We start from the raw sequence: 18933 nt of genomic DNA on the forward strand, positions 1-18933 counted from the left end.
TGTTGTTGTTGTTGCTGTTGATAGCCGTTGAGTTGAGAACAACTCATAGTGACCCTATGAACAAAAGACTTGAGCCTTTCTATAACAATCTTTGTTTCTCAAAGTTGATAGTTTCCAGAGACATACCAGTATAATTTAAAAAAAAAAAAGAACAGAAAACAAATTTAAAAACCCAAACAAAAAAACATGTGCTTGACAAAAGCTATAGGCCTTAATCTTAATGAGTACCAGGAGGAAGAGAAGGGCCACAAGATGAGAAAAGAGAAGATACAATCAGGAATCTGTAGCAATTCAATTAGCAAAGAGCCACTGAGTTTCATGAACTGAAATATAAAGTCTGACGAACTAAATAAAAGCAAGCTCAGGGACACTCTGTAGCTAAATTAAGCCAAGAAGGCCTGAGTTAAGTGTGAGGCAGGGGTCTGTGGGGCACTCCTCTGCACCTGTGGAAACCCAAGTCACGTGGACCCGTCACACCTGCAGCCAAATGCCCTCATCCACCTCCACCAGAGGCCACCCTGCCCTCCAGCCAGGTGAAAAGGGACCTGACAGGAGCTTTAGACTCTGAGAGAGTCTTCTCCCCACTGTTGCTCACCTTTCCCAAGGTAGATCATGCCGTACTCTCGTCCCAGGGGAGCCTTGTATTCTACCACAAAACACACTTCCTTCCCGATCAGCTTCTTGCGAAGGAACTCACGAGCAGGAAATGCCCAGGGCTGAAAGACAAAGAGACATGTCAGTCACAGAAGAAGCACCTCATTCCAGACCACAGTCAGCAGCACTTCGGCCACTCAAACTCCTTCCAAGCACCCACCACATCACAGACCTGCACAGGGAAATGAAGATGGAATGCACATGCAGCAGGTCCTGCACTTAGGGGGACTCGTAAAAAGGTGCTCTGGCAGCTGGTAGAACAGGAGAGGCCCTAAATCAGGCCCTGCTGTATTCCCGACACTGGCAGGAGTACTTTTCCCTCATCACTGTCTGTTCAGAGTTACAGTTTACTTCGTGACTAGTAATAACAGCCAACACTTTTATAGCACTGAGCATGTGCCAGCCACTATTCAATGCTTTATATCTATCAGCCCCCTCCAGAAAATGGGAAGTCCAGGCTCCAGGAAGCCATCGAGTCAGGAAAATATCATAAATAGCAACTCCCACCACCACTGGCACATCGCTCCTGGCTTACACAGCATTTTCTCTATTAAACTAGCAGGAGTGTCAGGAATCAGCTCAACCCTGTCCCACTGTGGACAAGTGCTGCTTTTACAGGGCAAGCCCCCTCCTCAGGGCTTCGAACTGGTTCAGTCAGGGCTCATGGAAACAAGAGAAGAATATGCAGTGAGCGACAACCAAACCTTCACCCACACAGGAAACGGGCAGCAGTGCTTCACTCAAAGATGGCAGCCGACCATGCTGCTCTGAACGCGTGCTGGTTGCCACCTTTGAGTGCGGCCCTGCTGCCTTTTACAACTGTTGTTGTTAGGTCAGGTGAAAGCCTTACTGTGCAAGAGATCTGGCTGTGATGCAACACACAGGCTGCCTTTGTTCCTGTTGGCCCTGATGAACCTATTTTGAACTGGTTCAAAGCTCTGTTGCCCAAGGAAACTTTGCTCCAGGCACTATCCGGTGGGGACAAAGTGCTATTATCACAGGGGGGCCTCCTGCTGAAGGAAAAGCCTGTTGAAATAATTTCGCCCACTTTTTTCAGTAATAGACACAAAATCGAGAAGGGCCAAAACTATTTCTCTAATATGCCCTGGACTCTTCTACTGCTCTACTGAGAGAGTTGGACCCATGTAAATGTTTATGGGCTCCAGAATCCTGGGGGAGATGTCAGAAGCAGTCCTACTGAGAGATCGTCTTGACAATGATGGATCCCCTCTCCCATCCATACAAGGCACTGGCATCGGGGTGAACCACACAGCCACCTAACAGGAGGGCTTCATGTGATCAAGATAAGGTGTCCAGGCACAGTTCTGTCCCACCTCAACCCCATCACTTCAGGAAGGAAGGAGGAAAAGGGGAGATTCCCCTCGAAATGGGCCCTGTGAGGTCATGTGCATTCCTAATATGAAAATAACTCACTACCCCAGGGTCCCTTAAAAGAGAAAAGGAGCAGAAAGAGGGAATACAAAGTATAAAATATAAAAAGTGAACTGGGAAAGGTGGTGTGGAATATTCATATACTGCCCATCATAAACTTATTTAAGCTGCAGTTCTTGGGATACTTAAAGTAAAGACAAACAGTAAACTGACATTCTGAAAACAAGCTCATGTTACACTCAGTTCATCAAAACTTTTCTTTTGGGTTTGTCAATCAACTTTTCTAGAACAAAAGCATCATATAACTTCCCAGAAACCAGAAGGCAATCAAAAAGTGGTTAATCTACAAATCTACTGGACTGGTAGTCACAAAAAAACAGTCTTGTTACCTAACCTCAGGTGTGAAGAGTTCTAGGAACAAATGATTGGGAATAAAGGCTGTCAACGACACAAAAACAATCCTACATTATGCTGAGTGAAATATCTCCATCACAAAAGGACAAATATTGCATAGGGCCACTGTTGTAAAACAGGACTGACCTTGGGGTTGAGGGAAGACAGAAAAGGAGGGGAGGAATGATGTATACTGCATTGCAACAGATGAGGGAGAGAACTGTTTAAAAGGTATATGTGATTAGGTATTATTGTCATGACAGGAACCCAGAATGAAGGCTGCACAGTGGAGTGGAACTGGAGGAAAGGATTGTATAACAATGAAAAAATTTTTCCTTTTCTTTTCAAGGAGAAGAGTGAATTGGGGAGGAGGGGAGGAGGAAGAAAAGTGCAACAATGAATGGATAACCTAAGTTTCTGTAAACTTTCATTAAAATTAATTTTAAAAAAAGAAAAGGAAAATAAAATCCTACATTCTCTCTTCAAAGTTCTGACAAGCAAAGGAGCCAGTCACTCAAGGGCACCATGGCATTCACCTATCTTTATGTTCTACTTCTAGCCCTGCCTCAGTCCCTGAAAATGAAAACAGATATCAGTCACCAAACAGTACGACAGGTGATAAATCTTTTTAGCAACCACATCACTGAACCTAACACAGACTTCTGCACTGTCATTACCTTAGTGGTCAACTTATTCTGTAAACATCCTGTCACTGACCAGAAGGCAATCAAAAAGTGGTTAATCTACAAATCTACTGGACTGGTAGTCACAAAAAACAGTCTTGTTACCTAACCTCAGGTGTGAAGAGTTCTAGGAACAAATGATTGGGAATAAAGGCTGTTAACGACACAAAAACAATCCTACATTACGCTGAGTGAAATATCTCAGTCACAAAAGGACACTAACATCTAAAACCTCTAACGCATTACCTTATCAAGTACCTCAGAAAAACTCTGGTTAAGACAAACACTTCTGAAAGAAGCGGCAACTCTGGTGAAAAGGCATCTATCAAGAGTCAGTTTACTTACGCCTACCTATATCCACAGCAGTGTTATCCACAATAGCAAGAAAATGGAAACAGCGCAAATGTAGATCAACAAACCAATGGATTAAGAAATTATAGTATATTCACACAACGGAATACTATGCAGCACTAAGGAGTAATGATTTCATAAAATACTATGTAACATGGGAGACTAGAGAGCATTATCCTGAGTGAACTAACTCAGTCTTATAAGGACAAATACTGCATAAGAGCATTATTGTAAAAATAGAGGGATAATTAGTAAGATGTGCATAAAAGTCTAAAAGGAGAAAAGGAGGCAGGAGGGGATGGAATGTGGAGAAGGGGGGAAATCACTAGGAGGACAGAGGGAAGGGATGAAGGAATTAGGAAAGATCCAATGAGGACTTGAAAAGAAGTCATAAAGCAAAATGTATATAAATATGAAACACAACGTGAATGAAGAAATGTGTGGAACACAACGTATACAAATTGTGTATGCAAGCCAAATTTTTTTTTTTAAAAAAAAAAGCTGTTTATATCTAGCCCCTGTGAAAGAAACCTCTAGTTACTACCAACCAGGCAGAACGTCTCTAAAGCCTTTGAAGTCTCACCTAATGAACCTCCTATTTTCTAGCAGATCAGTCACTGGAGCAATGTGAAAAAGCCAAACTGGAGCCTTTGAAAAATACACCAAGCTCTGAAAGAAAAAAGGAATCTAGTGCCTGCAATCTTCCTTTCTAAAGCAGCCATCTAGAGCTGAATCCCATCCAGTGTTCACTCACCAAACAAACTTAGTAACGCAGGACAAGACATTAGCTCAAGAGAATTTGGACTTGAGGAAACAATGCGGAGAAACACGTGAGCACATCACCTCGCAGGGTCATGACGTATATGAGGACTACGGTTCGTGTGTGTGTGTGTGTGTGTGTGTGTGTGTGTGTAGTTTATGGTTTCTTGTGAAAGTGATGTCAGTGAGTGTCCAAACCGAGGACTATGGTTCGTGTATGTGTGTGTGTGTACAGTTTATGGTTTCTTGTGAAAGTGATGTCAGTGAGTGTCCAAACCGAGGACTATGGTTCGTGTGTGTGTGTGTGTACAGTTTATGGTTTCTTGTGAAAGTGATGTCAGTGAGTGTCCAAACCGAGGAGATCCAAGCAGAAGGTGCCCCCGGGAAGCTGCCCGTGAGACAATGACCAGGAGTTCTGCTCACATCATTTATCAGCTAAGGTCCTGGGGGGCTCGGAGCTCTGTCCAAGACGCCAGCGGTTTTCCAACTGGTGAAAGCCAGCTGCCTCTTTGCTTTAGAAGAGCTGACAGCAGCCAATCTGGCAGCTTCTCTTCACTCTCAGCCGCAGGCGAGGCTCTGGGATCCCCCACACTGGCGGGGAATTTTCTTCTTTCCAGAAAGTCTCTTTGGCACAGACGACGGGGGCCAGACTGGACCTCAGAGCAATTTAAACCCTTAAAGCCAGCTACACTGGTCCACATGACCTCAGGCACAGTACTTCCTAGGCCTCTTTCTCTCCAAGGCACCCCACTGCACTACCTGTATATGTAATGAGGCCCTCTCTGTTGTCCCTTTTCTGCCACCTCAACCTTCAAAAGCACCACTGAGTGTGGCACTGTGACACTCATTTCTGTAATTCTCAGGAAACCACACAAAGCTATACACACAGCAGGAATTCAATAAGTCTGGGGGAAATAAATATATAAATCCCACAGCGCCCATCAATGCCGCATCCAGGCTGCCTCGAGTAGCTAGGCAACGCTGGGATTAGACTGGAGCAGGGCAGTGACGGCAGGGGACACACAGGGGAGCTGCCTTTCCTGCCACAGGACTTAGGAGCGGGCCGAGTTTCTTCACAAGGACATACCCTGAGAGAAGACAAGGGATAATCTAGCGACGGGTATTCAGGACAGCGATATAGAGGGGCAATCGGCCCTGGATTTTACTTGGTGGTGGGGGTAAAAATAATAAACACACTTCCAAACAACGCAAGTCAAAGGAAGGACAAGGCCACACTGCACACTCCAGCAGCCCCACGAAGGAGACGCACAGGTTCCCGTCCCCGTTATTCACCAGCTGCTGCTTCACTGTGTACCTGCTTGGCGGCAGGCACAGCCACCAAGGGTACAGAGAAGGCAGAGAGTGCAGGCATCTATCCCAAGGAGTTTCTCACCTGGAGGAGAAAGGCACTCAGACAAGCGGATAAACACAGGAAGTGAAAGGAAACGCCAGCTGTGATTCCTCAGAGACCGAATCTTAAATAGGGCGCTCTGGTGCCTTGGTCCACAGGGAGTTAGCAGATCGATTCCACCAGCCGTCCCAAGGGAGAAGGATGGGCAGTCTCCTCCCACACGTTTTACAGGCTCAGAAACCTGCTTGCGGGTCAGCTCCGCATGAGCAGATTCTGGTCAACGGCACTGAGAGAATCTTCCATGGCAGCAGTGCTCACCAGGCCACCTGCTGGGGAAGGCACGCCTGTGTGCGAGGCTTGAAGAGGCAGGCAGAAGAGCTGACCTTTAGAGTGGTGAGGCTCAGCTCCCAAGAGGGCTCAGGAGAAAAACTACAGGTCCACTCCCAGACACGCTTCAGTCCTGCTCGGGCATCTAAACTAGCCAAGGAGGTGATGAGAAACCACCAAGGGGTCTGATAGAATACTGAGCAAGGGAATCAATGAAATTCCATTTCCAGAAGATCTGACCCCATAAGGAGGATTAGAGGGAAGGAGAATGAAGACAGACAGGCTCCCATCAGCACACTCTCAGCCCCGAACAAGAAGCAGCAGCAGCAGGATTACAGAGGAATGATGTTTCAAAGATGGGTAAGAGAAAGGGCATCTCAGCCCGGAGAGAGTGAGGAAAAATCAGGCTTAGGAATTAGGGTATCAGCTGGGGGCTCTGGTCACCTGCCCCAGAGCAGGTGCAATGGAACAGATGTTGTTATGTGCCGTCAAGTCGCCTGTGACTCACAGCGACCCTATGTACAAGAGCCCTAAACCCTGCTCTATCCTGTGCCAACCTCACTGTCTTCTGACACACTTTCGTTACCCCAGTCACTTAATCAATCCATCTCATCAAGGGTCTTCCTCTCTTGTGCAGTCCCTCCACTCTCCCAAGAATGATGTCCCTCTCCAAGGACTGGTCCCTCCTTGCAACATGTCCAAAGTATATCAGATAAAACTTCAGAATCATTGCCTCCAAGGAACAGCCCGGCTACACCCTCTCCAGGCCAAACCTGTTTGTTCTTCTAGCAGTCCATGGTATATAAAACACTCTTCTCCAGCACCACAGCTCAAAGGCATCAATTTTCTTTCTATCATCCCTAGTCATTGTGCAGCTCTGTGATGCATAGCACACAACTGCGAAGAGTATGGCCTGGATTGGGCGCACCTTAGTCTCTAGCCTGACGTCATTGCTCTTCAGTACTCTGGAGAGGTCCCTGACAGCTGACTTTCCCAATGCAATTCATCTCTTAATTTCCTGGCTGCTGGTATGAAGAGAGTTGACTGTCGAGCCAAGCAAACAGTGGGCAGGTTAAAAAAATGAGGTACCAGCAAACAAGGAGAGATTGCGTTTTCAGAAGGAAAAAAAACTTGGGAGGGGTGACACTTGTAGCTCTGCTACTTCATGTCACAAGGACCTCTGGTGAGTTCCGAAGAGGAACTTAGACAGAGCTCCTGAGCAAAGAGATGGAAAGCACGTCCCTGAGCAAACGCATGGAATGATGGTGCTGGGATCAACGATCTATGACACGCTATCCCTTCAGCTAGAAGACTGCTGGGGACGTCGCCTCGTCCTGTTACGTGGGAGGCAGTGAAGATATTTTAGAGCTCATTCCAGCTGGCCTCAGGTTTCTCTGCCTTGGATTCTCAGCCACAAAACGGGAAGTTGAAACTCAACCCTTCTTTCTTAGAGATGACAGCTGCTTCTCTCTTCTTGGAAATTGCCTGGTGATCAGCACGGGCCGGCCAGGGTCAAGACGCTTCCCTCAGAAGCAGTCAATGTGTTACACAACAAGCAAAACAACTATTCAAAACACTGACTCAAGCTAAGTTCCCAGCAAAGTTTGAAAAATGCTGAGGGGGATCAGCCTTCAGGGCACAGTCTACCCGTCTACGAATACTGGTAGCTGCTGTAATTAACAAGCAACAGTGGTGAACACACTGTACTTATGGGCTGTTTTATGGAGACACACTAAGCAAGTCACGTTATCGTCTTTAATCCTTATTGAACGGCTCTCACGCACACCCTATCAGTGTTCCCGGTATTTGTGGTCACTGATGAAGAACTAATGAGAAAGAACTGGTTTTGCTCTATTTAGTCAGTATCTGGGGAGCTCTGGTGGAGTGGCCTGTAGGGAGTTGCACTGCTAACCCAAAGGCAGCACCTCTTAGGCGGTTCAAATCCACCAGCCGACCTGAAGAAGGAAGATGAGCAATCTCCTCCCCTGTGACTGACAGCCCTCAGGAGCGTCAGCTGTGAGCTGGTTCTGACTCAACAGCAAACAGTGTGAGCTGAGTCCGACCGCACAGCTGTGCTTCCAACCAACCATCCACTCGTTCCAACTTTCCTGCTGTTCTCAAACTCCCGGGGAGAAAAGTGGGCAGCTCCATCCCTTGAGATTTACAGCCTTGAGAAGCGGATGCAGGCTCGCGGGTGAGCAGGCACACACTGAACAAGAGCGAGTGAGGCATGATGCTAAGGACCAACTTGATGCCCTACGAGCTGAATTACAGGCCTTGTTTTTTTTCTGTTTTCTAAATTTTCGATAATGTTCCTTCCCTGTTTTAAACAAGATACTATCTATTACAGACTAATGCACAAAATATTCTGCAGAAGCTGAGGGTCCCTGTGAGCCCCTGCATTTTCTTCTAGGCTTCCCTGGCAGGGACCCCAGGAGGCAGCTGAGGAACCAACGTGCCCACTGTTCTCAAGGAGAGGCAAAAGACAAATCCTTAAAAGCCAGAAATTGCATTTTTTTCTGATATCCAAAGCACTGCTAAAGTAGAGCCAAAGACGGACGCGTCAAAGTGCAGGAGCCAAGTCGACTAAAGGATGCCAACAGAGGAATCCTGGGAGCCGGCGGGGAGGCCGGGCATGCGAGTCAAAGGCGGGCCACCGCAAAGGCAGGGCAACCAGGCTTCTGAGGACGGAGGCAGGAAAGGCAAGCTCAGAAGCCGTTTCTCAAATCCCTCTAACACAATGGTCCCTAACTCCCACTAAGTCACAAAGTGCCTTGAGAGACAGTTACAAGCTCTCTCTCCTAAAAAAAGGCAGGTTTGTGCAAAACTTTGCAAAGAATTCCATGGGCTTCAGGGACGTGTATATGTACATCATTTCCTGTACATTGATGTTATGTAGCATAGAATTGGAACTGACCCATAGCTGACCCTCCAGTGGATTTTCAGAGGCAGTTAACTGCACAGGAAGAGATTGCCCATCTTTCTCCCACAGAGCAGCTGGTGGCCTCGAATCGCATGCCTTCAGGATTGCAGCGCAGCTTCTTGCCAATAGGCCACCAGAGCGTCCTTGGTATCATTTACATAACTCAAAAACTTAGCTCGTTGCCATCAAGTAGGCACTGACTCACAGCTGACCTGCCAGTGGGTTTTCAGGGGTTCTAAGTCACATAGGAGGAGAATTCATCTTTCTCTTGCAAGGCAGCTGGTGGATTCAAACGACCTGCCTTTTAGGTTGGCAGCACGGGCGGCCACTTGTTGCTGTTAAGTGCCGTCGAGTAGTGGGTGATTCATAGCGACCCTATGAACGAAAGTCCTCAACACTTGTGTGACTTTCATCCTTTCTCCAGGTTCACAGGGTTTCCGGAGGCAAGCTATTACGGAAATGGATGCCACTCCTGCTTCCAGAGTTTGCAAATATATAGAGACCCAGTTTATTAGGATTATTAGCAACAGGCAGGTGAAAAGAGAGAAAGGGGAATCATTATTTATGCTATCATCTGTAAATGATATTAACAAAATTAAGATTACTGAATTACACATGCTTAAATGTAAAATGGTAACTGTTTTGTTACACATATATTATTTGGTGATGGTGGTGATTTCACCTCAAAACTCCCATCAGTCAAGGAAACAACCGTGTGTGCATGAGGCCCTGCCCCAAGACCACCTCACAGTTCCCACCTCATCAGGAGTATCTTTTGAATCAGGTTGAGCAGCGGCGGCCCGGCGAGCCAGGTTCCCGGCGCGGATGTTGCTGAGGTTGATCTGCCTCTCGGGAGGAGGCCCACCTCGAGGCTGCCCTCGGACGATGATAGCACAGCCTGACAGGACCTGAGGGGGGAAAAGAGCGACAATCAGAGATCCAGATAGAATGCCTCCGTCTTGTGGCCAGTTCACTGCTGTTTCCCTGACACCCAGAGCGGTACTCCGTCCCTCGGAGGCCGCATTCACTGAATGGCCAACTGAAGAAGAACTAAAAGAAAAGGACAGTTTATCATTTTATGAAAAGCTCAAGAACTGCCACTGCTGGGCTGGTTCTGACCCATTGCCTTCCCTAAGCTGTGAGCTGCAATGGGTGAAGACTGGCCCCCAAAATGCAGCTGATGGACTTGAACTACCAGAGGGAAGAAGCCTTTGGGTTAGCAGAACGATTAGCTACAGACCACACCATCAGAACTCTGCGTAAGAGAATAGAGCTACTAAAACAATGAAAGAATTTTTCTTTTAAAAAAAGAAAATAGATGGAAGATTGTTGATTTATTTAGATTAATCTTAGTGAGAATGTGGACCAGGAAAATGCAGAGTTTGAAATAAAATCAAATTTGTCCAAAAAAAAAAAGAGAGAATATAGCTACATAAAATCTTGGGCCAAACAGACCCATGAAGAAATGTGCAAAGTCACTGGCAGTAAGATGCAAATCAAAACCACAATCAGACACCATCTCACCAGAGTAACAGTGGCCAAGTTCAACAGGACAGAAAGCAATAAATGTTGGAGAGGATATGGAAAGATAAGCACTCTCATACACTGTTGGTGGGACTGTAAAATGATACAACCACTCTGTAAGATTTTTGCATATTACGTTATTTTTTTTCCTTGTTGTGTACCGTCAAATCTGATCCGACCGGTACAGGAGGGGATTGCCCCTTCTTCTCCAGCGGAGCACCTGGTGGATTTGAACTGCCACCTTCGGGACTGCATCACAGCTTCTTGCCACTAGGACACCAGAGCTCCCTGGTACAACCACTCTGAAAGGCACTCTGGTGTCTCTTCAAAGAGCTGAACGTAGAAATTTTGCATGATTCAGCTATTCTACTGGTAGGAATATAGCCCAAGGAAATCAGAACTGAGACATACATAGAGATTTGTACACTAATGTTCATATGGCATTATTCACCATCACAAGAACATGGAAACAGCCCAAACGTCCAACTACAACTGAATGCATTGAGAAACTGTGGTACATTCACATGAAGGAATACTGCATAGCACTGAGGAGCAAATTTTGAAAATCACTACATAACTTGGGAGAGAGACTAGAGAGCTTGTAATACTAAGCAAACTAACTCAGTATCATAAGGACAAATACTGCATAAGATCATGATTGTAAAAATAGAAAGATAAACAGTAAAATATGTATGGGGGCCAAGGGAGGAAGAGGATGAGGATGGACAGGTGGGTAATCATGGGGTTACAGAGTTTGGCAAGAGGAGGAAGGGGTAAAGGAAATGGGAAAGATCTGTCAGGGGATCTGAAAAGATGGGGTGATGGTGGGTATAGTTCAATTATGATTCACTTTATAAAATCTCATAAATGGAACAATTGTAGAAAACTGTAAATGAAGGATTGTGTGAAACGTAATGTACAAGTTTTGTATGCAAATAAATATAAATCTTTATTTAAAAAAAAAAGAAAGTAGGAAAGGATAGGAAAGAAGGATAGATAGAAATGGAGAACCCAAGGAGCAAATGCAGCATGTGCGGTAACTGCAGTCAGCGCTGCAGAACAAAATGTGTATGAGCTGTTGTACGGAAAAACAAGACATAGCCATCACAGTCATTCACAAATTTCTAAATGCCATTTTTTTGAGTGAAGAATTTAAATTACTACATCCCAACATGAGAAGAACCCAAAAGCATACATTTGCCTGCATTCAAGTTTTCCCAATAAAGAAGAAAAGGGCTATGTGATTAGGTATTTTTGTCATGACTGGAGTCCAGAGCGAAGGCTGCATAATGGAGTGGACCTGGGGGGAAGGACTGTAAAACAATGAAAGAAGTTTTCTTTTACTTTTCCAAGAGGGTACTGTACTGGGGGGGGAGGTTTGGGAGTGGAGAAAAGTGCAATAATGAATGAATGGAAATCCAAAGTCTCTGTAAATTTTCACTGAAATTAATAATAAATTAAAAAAAAAATTTAGAGGCCAGATTCTGAAGGGATAGACTCAAAAATACTAGAAAGAATTCAACAAATAACAAGACAAGTCATAAGCTACAAAGACTATTTGGAGTGAAGATATAAGAAATGGATATTAACAACCTTTGTCATTTCATTGCAGCAAGAATGTGTATTTTCAGTTAATAATCTCCATCTGCACATCCCAAGAGTCCCCCAGGTGGTGTAAACAGTTAATACACTTCAACTGGAAGGTGGAAAGTTCGGGTGGAGCCAGACGTGGCTCAGGAGAAAGGCCTGGCAAAGTGCTTCCCAAAACCAAAGACCTAAAACCAAATTATGTCCCCAAATCTACTCCCTCATCACCCACTGAAAACCTAAGAACTGTAAAAGGCAGTTCCACTCTGACACACTGGGGTCACGACACAGCAGAACTGACACGGGAATTACTGGTTTTCACGCCACACACTCCATCTTCCACCTGAGAATGGATGCTAACAGTCGACACCTCAAGCAAAAGTGGAACCCAAGGCAGAAAGCCCTAAACCCCTCCCAGGAGGGACAGAGCGCAGTCGGGCAGCAGGGAAGCCGCAGACAGAAAGCTGTGGTGACGCTTCGTGTGGACAGCACTCATCATGTGGGCTCCAAGGAGAAAACCATGGCCAAAGAGATTACAAAGGGAGAATTTGATAAGCACCTTACAGCTCCCCAGGCCAGCAACTCCTTTCATCTCTCTAATCAAAGGTGTCAGGCAGGAACAGAACCCGCCTGCAACTGGGGAAAAAGCTCTGAAGTTCACTGACATTTAATTTTAAGATGACAGAGGAGGAGAGGAGATTTTGAGTGGCGGGAGGAAGGAAGGGGTGTACAGAAAACTGGTAAACACCATCCAAGGTTTCAAATGGCCTGATGAACAAGACACGGTGCTAGACACGGGTGTATTAGATCTGAAAAAGTCCATTTCATGCCTCCAAACAAGGGGAGTAGATGGAAAGGCAGGGGTTCTGCCAACACAGAACTCAACAGGGACCACGAAATGCTCTGAAAGGGAGCTCAGTCAAAGAGGGGAAGATGTCAGCAAACTACCTATACCCACTACGCTTACGATTTCTCCCTCACCACTCTCCATTTATATGCAATGCTTCAAATTGTGAACTATCAGTATAAATAGACAATTTTTTTTTGACCCAGGAGGGAGTCATAAATAGACAATTTAAACCTTCACAGGCATGTTTACAGAAAACAGAGACATGAGTTACCACCACCTACCAAGTTCGGAACGTGCTCCCGGCCAGAACCTCAGACTCCTGTCTACTTCTGCTAGCCCCACCCTTACCTTGATCACAGCCACTATCCCACCTCTACTTTCCTGCGCAGTTTTACCATCTAAGGGCACACCACTAGCAATATGGTTTTGTTTTATTTTATTTCTGAACTCTCCATAAGTGGAATCATATCGTACCGTATGTATCCATTTCTTTTCCTTTTTGGGAGGAGTAGATACTTGAAGGAGTTTACATTTTTGTTAAAAAAAGGAAATAAAGCATGTTCAAGTGAAGCATCACTGTGAACTCATGTTCAACACTGTATAGTACTCCACTGTGTGAAGACACTACAGTTCGTCCATTCTACTTCCTTTTTGGAAGTAGTAGAATGGAAACTGCCCAACAAATATACATGTTCTACTTAAAAATATTAACTGATGCTCTAACTAATGTTGTGGTATCCCCAGTGTCTTAAGCCCATATATCTCAGTCTAAACAGTTCCTTTAAGGCTACCCCATGACATGCACACAATGACTGCACTGCTAATGCCATTAAGTCCTACTCTTTGTTGTTCATCTGACCGAGTGTTACCTGCAACTGCACCCCACAATTTCCAGCCAAACCATCTCTTTATCTTTCCTGCAAAGCCCTGCGATGGGCATCCTCCCAGGGACTTGACTTTCTAAAGACAGCAGGCTCTCAAAGCAAAACCAGGGAAGCAGAGCTACTAGGGCAGAAGATGCCTGAAACTCCAGCATCTACTGCTGTCTAAAAGCCCTCTGCTTTCCCAGAGTGAGGGGGGAAGCTTGGATGATACTTATTATTGTCGATTCTTCTTCACAGGCGGCAGGAACAAAACACACAAGAGCAGCAGTCAACGCTGTAGAATCCCTGCCCTTATACATGTCCACGTCCCAAACAGGGAGAGCGAGAACAGGCTCACAGACAGGACGGTGCCCCTGCCCAGTGTGGGCTCCCTGGGCCATCACGTGTTCAAAAGTGAGACAGCCTCTCAGGGCACTGAGGACAAGTGGCACACCAGCCCCCAGGCCCGTGCTGGCTGAGAAGGCTCTGGTGGCATAGTTCTTAAGTAGCTGTACCGTTAACCCAAAGGCTGTCGGTGGTTCAAGTGCACCAGCAGCTCCTCATGAGAAAGATGGGTAGTCTCCCTTTTTTTTCAAAGATAAGATATAATTAAGGACTCAAAATTATTTGCATGAAATACAAATGAAGCCTAGTTCCTGAGGAATGATGTCAAGCTTCTTCCTTCCACATGTTTCCACTAATGTAGAAGTTCTGAAATGCTCACTGCTCTCACGGAGCTTCGAGTTTAATAGGTTGGTCACATTTTACAAACAAACACAGCCAACTGTGAAAAGTACAGGAAGGAGACAGTGCAGGGGACAGAGAAGCTGCTTCAGGCTGACTGCAGACAGCAGCAATGGCCTGTCAGCAGAATCCCTCCTCAGCAGGCAAATGAGGCCTGTGCTGGTACCAGTTCTCTTTTTTTCTTTTTTAATTAAGTTTAATAAAAGTTTACAGAAACTTGGGTTTTCTAATCAATCATCATTGCACTTCTCCTCCCATTTTTATTTACTGTCTCGGAAGCCAGATGGAGGGGCTGCAATCAGACCGGACAGCGGTGAGTAAGTGACCTGCTGGAGGAAGGTAAGGTTATTGCAATGTCCTCTCAAGTCGGAACAGACTGACCCTCCTGCTGGTTCTCAGAGGCTATAACTCACATGGCAGAATACTGTCCATCATCCTTCTGTAGAGCAGCTGGTGGATTCAAACTGCCTACCTCTGGGTTGGCAGTGCAACTCTTTACCCCCAAGGCCACAAGAGCTTCCTGACAGTAGAGTGTGCAGGCTTAACTGTACTCCCTACTGATCTGCAGTGAACCATTTCGCCTGGCTTTATACAGCACCACATCACTACAGATTGGTCCAGCAGCACAATTAAATGCATGCTACCTTGTTTACTGGGTAATTCACACCTGCCCAGGTCACCCGGTGTGTCCATTTACAAGAAAGTCGCCAAGGTAAGCCATGACAAGTTAGCAAAGGCCCAACCCAAAACTCTAATAAGCATCTTTTTTCTTTTTTTTTTTTTCTAATAAGCATCTTCCTCAAGTGTGAAAAGAGCAGCTGATGAGCTCAGGGAGCAAGCCACTGCTAAGAGACTCATGCTCACAGGCATCCAGGAGGAAAAGACGGAGATGACCCTCAACCAAGCTTCTGAAAATCGCAGAGGACAATGCCTGGCTTTCTCCCTCAGAGCGCTGATGGATTTGAACCTCCAGAGAGACGAAGCCTTTGAGCCAGCAGGGCAACTCCCTAAGAACTAGGTTACCAGTGCTCCCTGACTAGGGCGAATTCCCTTTTCCCATGAACATCAGCAAAGTGGTGCCTCCCTCCTCCCACAGTCACTGCCTAGAAAGGATGATCCCTGGAGGGCTGTGGGTCTGTAACTATCATCCTGGCCCCACAAAGGGTCTGGGCAAACACCTGTGCAAAGAAATTGTGCAGAGCTTCCCTGAACCCCCTCTCCTCTCCATGAAAGCTATCCTGGGGACAGCTAGCTGTCAGAAGCTGTCTGCATTCCTGAGCCAAATATGCCATTCAACAACAGTCAATGCTTCCAAGAGCGGGCTTTCCCTCCCAGGCGGCTCTACACCTTTCATACTGCCGAGCCCACAAATTCAAGCAGCGACCTCAACACAGCCGCCCAAGAGACAGCCACTGTGGGAGGCAGAGGGCTCCGTTCCTCCAAGGAGGGCTGCACACGTCCATCGCTCTTGCTCAAGGCCCTCCCGCCATGAAGCCTGAAAAATGGCTAAGTAGCTGACCACTAACCTAAAGCCTGGAAGTTCAAACGCACTCAGAGGCACCCAGAACAAAGGCCTGGCAACCTGCTTCTGCGATGTCTCAGAAGCTGTGAAAACATGACAGCACTGTTCCACCCTGCACACACTGGGGCCCTGCAAACTCCTTTCCAAATCAGCACAACAAAAATGGCTTTCGTGCTTTAGTCTGGTTCATAATTACAGAAGCAAAGATATTTGTCTTTGTTAGAGAAGAATTTGCCTCCTTCCTACTTGTTCTTGTTGTGTGCCATCAAGTGGACTATGACTTACAGTGATGCTATGAACAACAGAAAATCTGTCCTATCCTGAGCCATTCTTTTTTTTTTTTTTGATCCATTCTTATACCTATCTTGAGCAGAGAGTATGTTACACTTACTGTGTCTGTTCATCTCACCGAGGAAACCTCTCTTTCTCTGACCCTGCACTTATCGCAGTACGATGTCTTTTTCCAGGGACTGGCCCCTTCTGACAACATGTCCAAAGTTAGGGAGACAAAATTTCACCCTCCTCACCACTAAAGAACACCCTGATTGCACTTCCTCCAAGACTGTCCTGTCCGATCTTGGAATAGTCCATATCCTCTCCCAAAAGCACAGTTCAAAGGTACTGATTCTTCTTCTGTCAACCTTACTCACTGTCCAACTTTCAGATGCATAGGAAGCAACTGAAAATACTATGGCTTGGATTAGGCACACCTCAGTCTTTAAGCTGCTATCCTTGCTCTTTAGCATTCTGGAGAAGTCCTTGACAGATTTACCTGATGTAACATGTCTTTTGATTTTGTGACTGCTATCACGGTCTTAACTGTGTGGTTCCAAGTAAAATAAAGCCCTTATCAACTTTAATCTTTAATCCATCTACGATGATATTGCCCATTGGTCCAGTGGTAAGAATTTTTGGTTCTTCTGATGTGAAGATACAATCCACATCAATGTAACCCTACTTACAGAAACAAATATTTCAGAACACACTATACCTCCTTTTTGCTATCTCCATTTCATCCTTCAAGGATCACTAAACTCCATCTCCCCACCTTACCGGCAGTAAACATCCTTCACTCCAAGTCCTTCCTCCCCGAAGATATTTTAAGTGGCCTTCCCTTATGTAAAGGAGCCCTAGACCAGGCTACTAACCATAAGGCTTGAATCCATCAGCTGCTCGGTGGGAGCAAAGGTGTGCAGTCTCTCTGTAAAGACTGACAGTCTGGGACCATGGTAGGTCACTATAAGCCACAACCAACTCGAGGGCAGTGGGCTGGGTTTGGTTTTTACCCTTTTATACAAGTTTCTTCATTTAAAAAAACAACAACAAAAAAAATATCAAAACCCCCCACTTCTCAGAGAAATATCAACTTAAAATATCAACAGGTAAGTAAAATATGAAACCGTTCAGGAGTCTACATATCAGACTTAATAAATCACATATTCATAACCCAGGCAGGTCACTTTCCTTTTCCTAAAAGCCTGCGTTAAGATGACGGTATTTACACTTTTGCTCATTGATTGGTTCAGTCCCTCATTCATCAGCTGACTTCAAATGTATTCCTATGGGCCATGCATTGTTCTAGGCAACCGGCAAAAAAAATTTCTGCTCTCAAGGACTGACATTCTAGTGGGGAGAGATCCCAACAATAAACACAGTAAGCAGAATATACAGCTTGTTTATCAGAATTCTAATTTCTAAAGAATGAAGTTAAGATTGAGAGGCAGCTGTCATGGGTAATTGTTCTCCCAAAGATGTACTGATTCATGTTGCAAAATTTCATGGATGCAGTAATTATCTTTAATTGCTAATTTATAAGGCATAGAAAGCAAGTCATATGGTAACTGCTTTATGCAATTTTATTAATAAAATGACACATTCTAGAAAAACTATCTTAGCCCTACCTGATACAGCAGGAGGTTGGAGAAAACAGCTGTCACAATGAGTCAGTTTGACTGAGATTATGGATTAGACAGGTCTCAGCTCTGCCAATCAAGGTTGCAGAGGGCCCCGGTGTGATTCAGAAGACCTAGCTTCAGGGCACAAAGTCAGACAGGAACAAAGGCTGAAGCAAGCCAGCTGGGAAGGAAAACAGGACTCAAACTGTTCGAAACCCACTTACTTAGAGGTTTACTGGGAGATTTCCCTACAGTGAACACTTTATGGGCAGCCACTAAACTGTTGCCCAGCAACGGGAATACCACATAAAAACATCACTCGATTCTTCATCTGGTGTGCTTAACTCTTGAAACTCCCAGGATGCTGATACTGATAGAAAACGTCTTATCCTAAAGCTAACCTTTCCCTCTCCCTCCCCTCTCCCTCCCCTCTCCCAATAGCCGCCCCCTCTACATATATATGTCTCAAAGAAACCGATGGTATAGATTCACAAGTATGTCAACAAAAGCAAGGTTTCTTCCCAGTCAAGAGCAAAATTCATCTTGGCCTAAGAATGGAATCTCAAAATTTCTGCTAAAAGGACTGGCAGGTAGAAAACCTCTCTGCCAATCTGAAGACCCAATACACTAGTCAAAATAAAGGCAAACACCATATAAACACTAAAATACCACAAAAACACAAAAATAAATCCACACTTTATGGTCAGCTGATCTTCTACACAAGTTCCAAGGCAATTTAACCAGGGAAACAATATTCTTTCCCACAAAGGTGCTGAGAAGAGGGAGAGTCACAAGAAAGAAGTGAAACTGGAACCTCTACTTCATACAATCAAGAGTTCTAAATGTAAGGGTTTAAACTATAAAAGTCAGAAAAAAACCACAGGTGTTAATCACTGTGGCCTTGGATTCGTCACTGGTTTCTTAGAAATGAAACCAAAAGCATAACCAATTACAAAAATAAACAAACTTCATCAAAATTAAAACCTCTGTGCTTTAACGAACATCAAGAAAGTGAAAGACCCATCAACAAACGAATGGCTAGAGAAGCTGTGGTATATTCGCACAATGGAATACTATGCTGCATTGAAAAACAAGGAACTCATGCAATATTATTC

The 18933-nt window shown here is 45.2% G+C and overlaps 1 protein-coding gene across 1 annotated transcript in view; it reads right to left on the reverse strand.

The window, feature by feature from the left end:
• Window positions 1–18933, reverse strand: part of SND1 (staphylococcal nuclease and tudor domain containing 1) — a 531942-nt gene that overhangs the window by 482651 nt on the left and 30358 nt on the right. The window contains exons 2-3 of the mRNA XM_006896072.1: window positions 9592–9741; window positions 596–716 (exon numbers count right to left, since the gene is read on the reverse strand). Coding sequence (XP_006896134.1) covers window positions 596–716; window positions 9592–9741 — 271 coding nt within the window. The remainder of the gene's footprint in view (window positions 1–595; window positions 717–9591; window positions 9742–18933) is intronic.

Source organism: Elephantulus edwardii, unplaced genomic scaffold (assembly GCF_000299155.1).
Source record: "Elephantulus edwardii isolate Elephantulus edwardi_28Jun2011 unplaced genomic scaffold, EleEdw1.0 scaffold00181, whole genome shotgun sequence".
Classification (NCBI taxonomy): domain Eukaryota; kingdom Metazoa; phylum Chordata; class Mammalia; order Macroscelidea; family Macroscelididae; genus Elephantulus; species Elephantulus edwardii.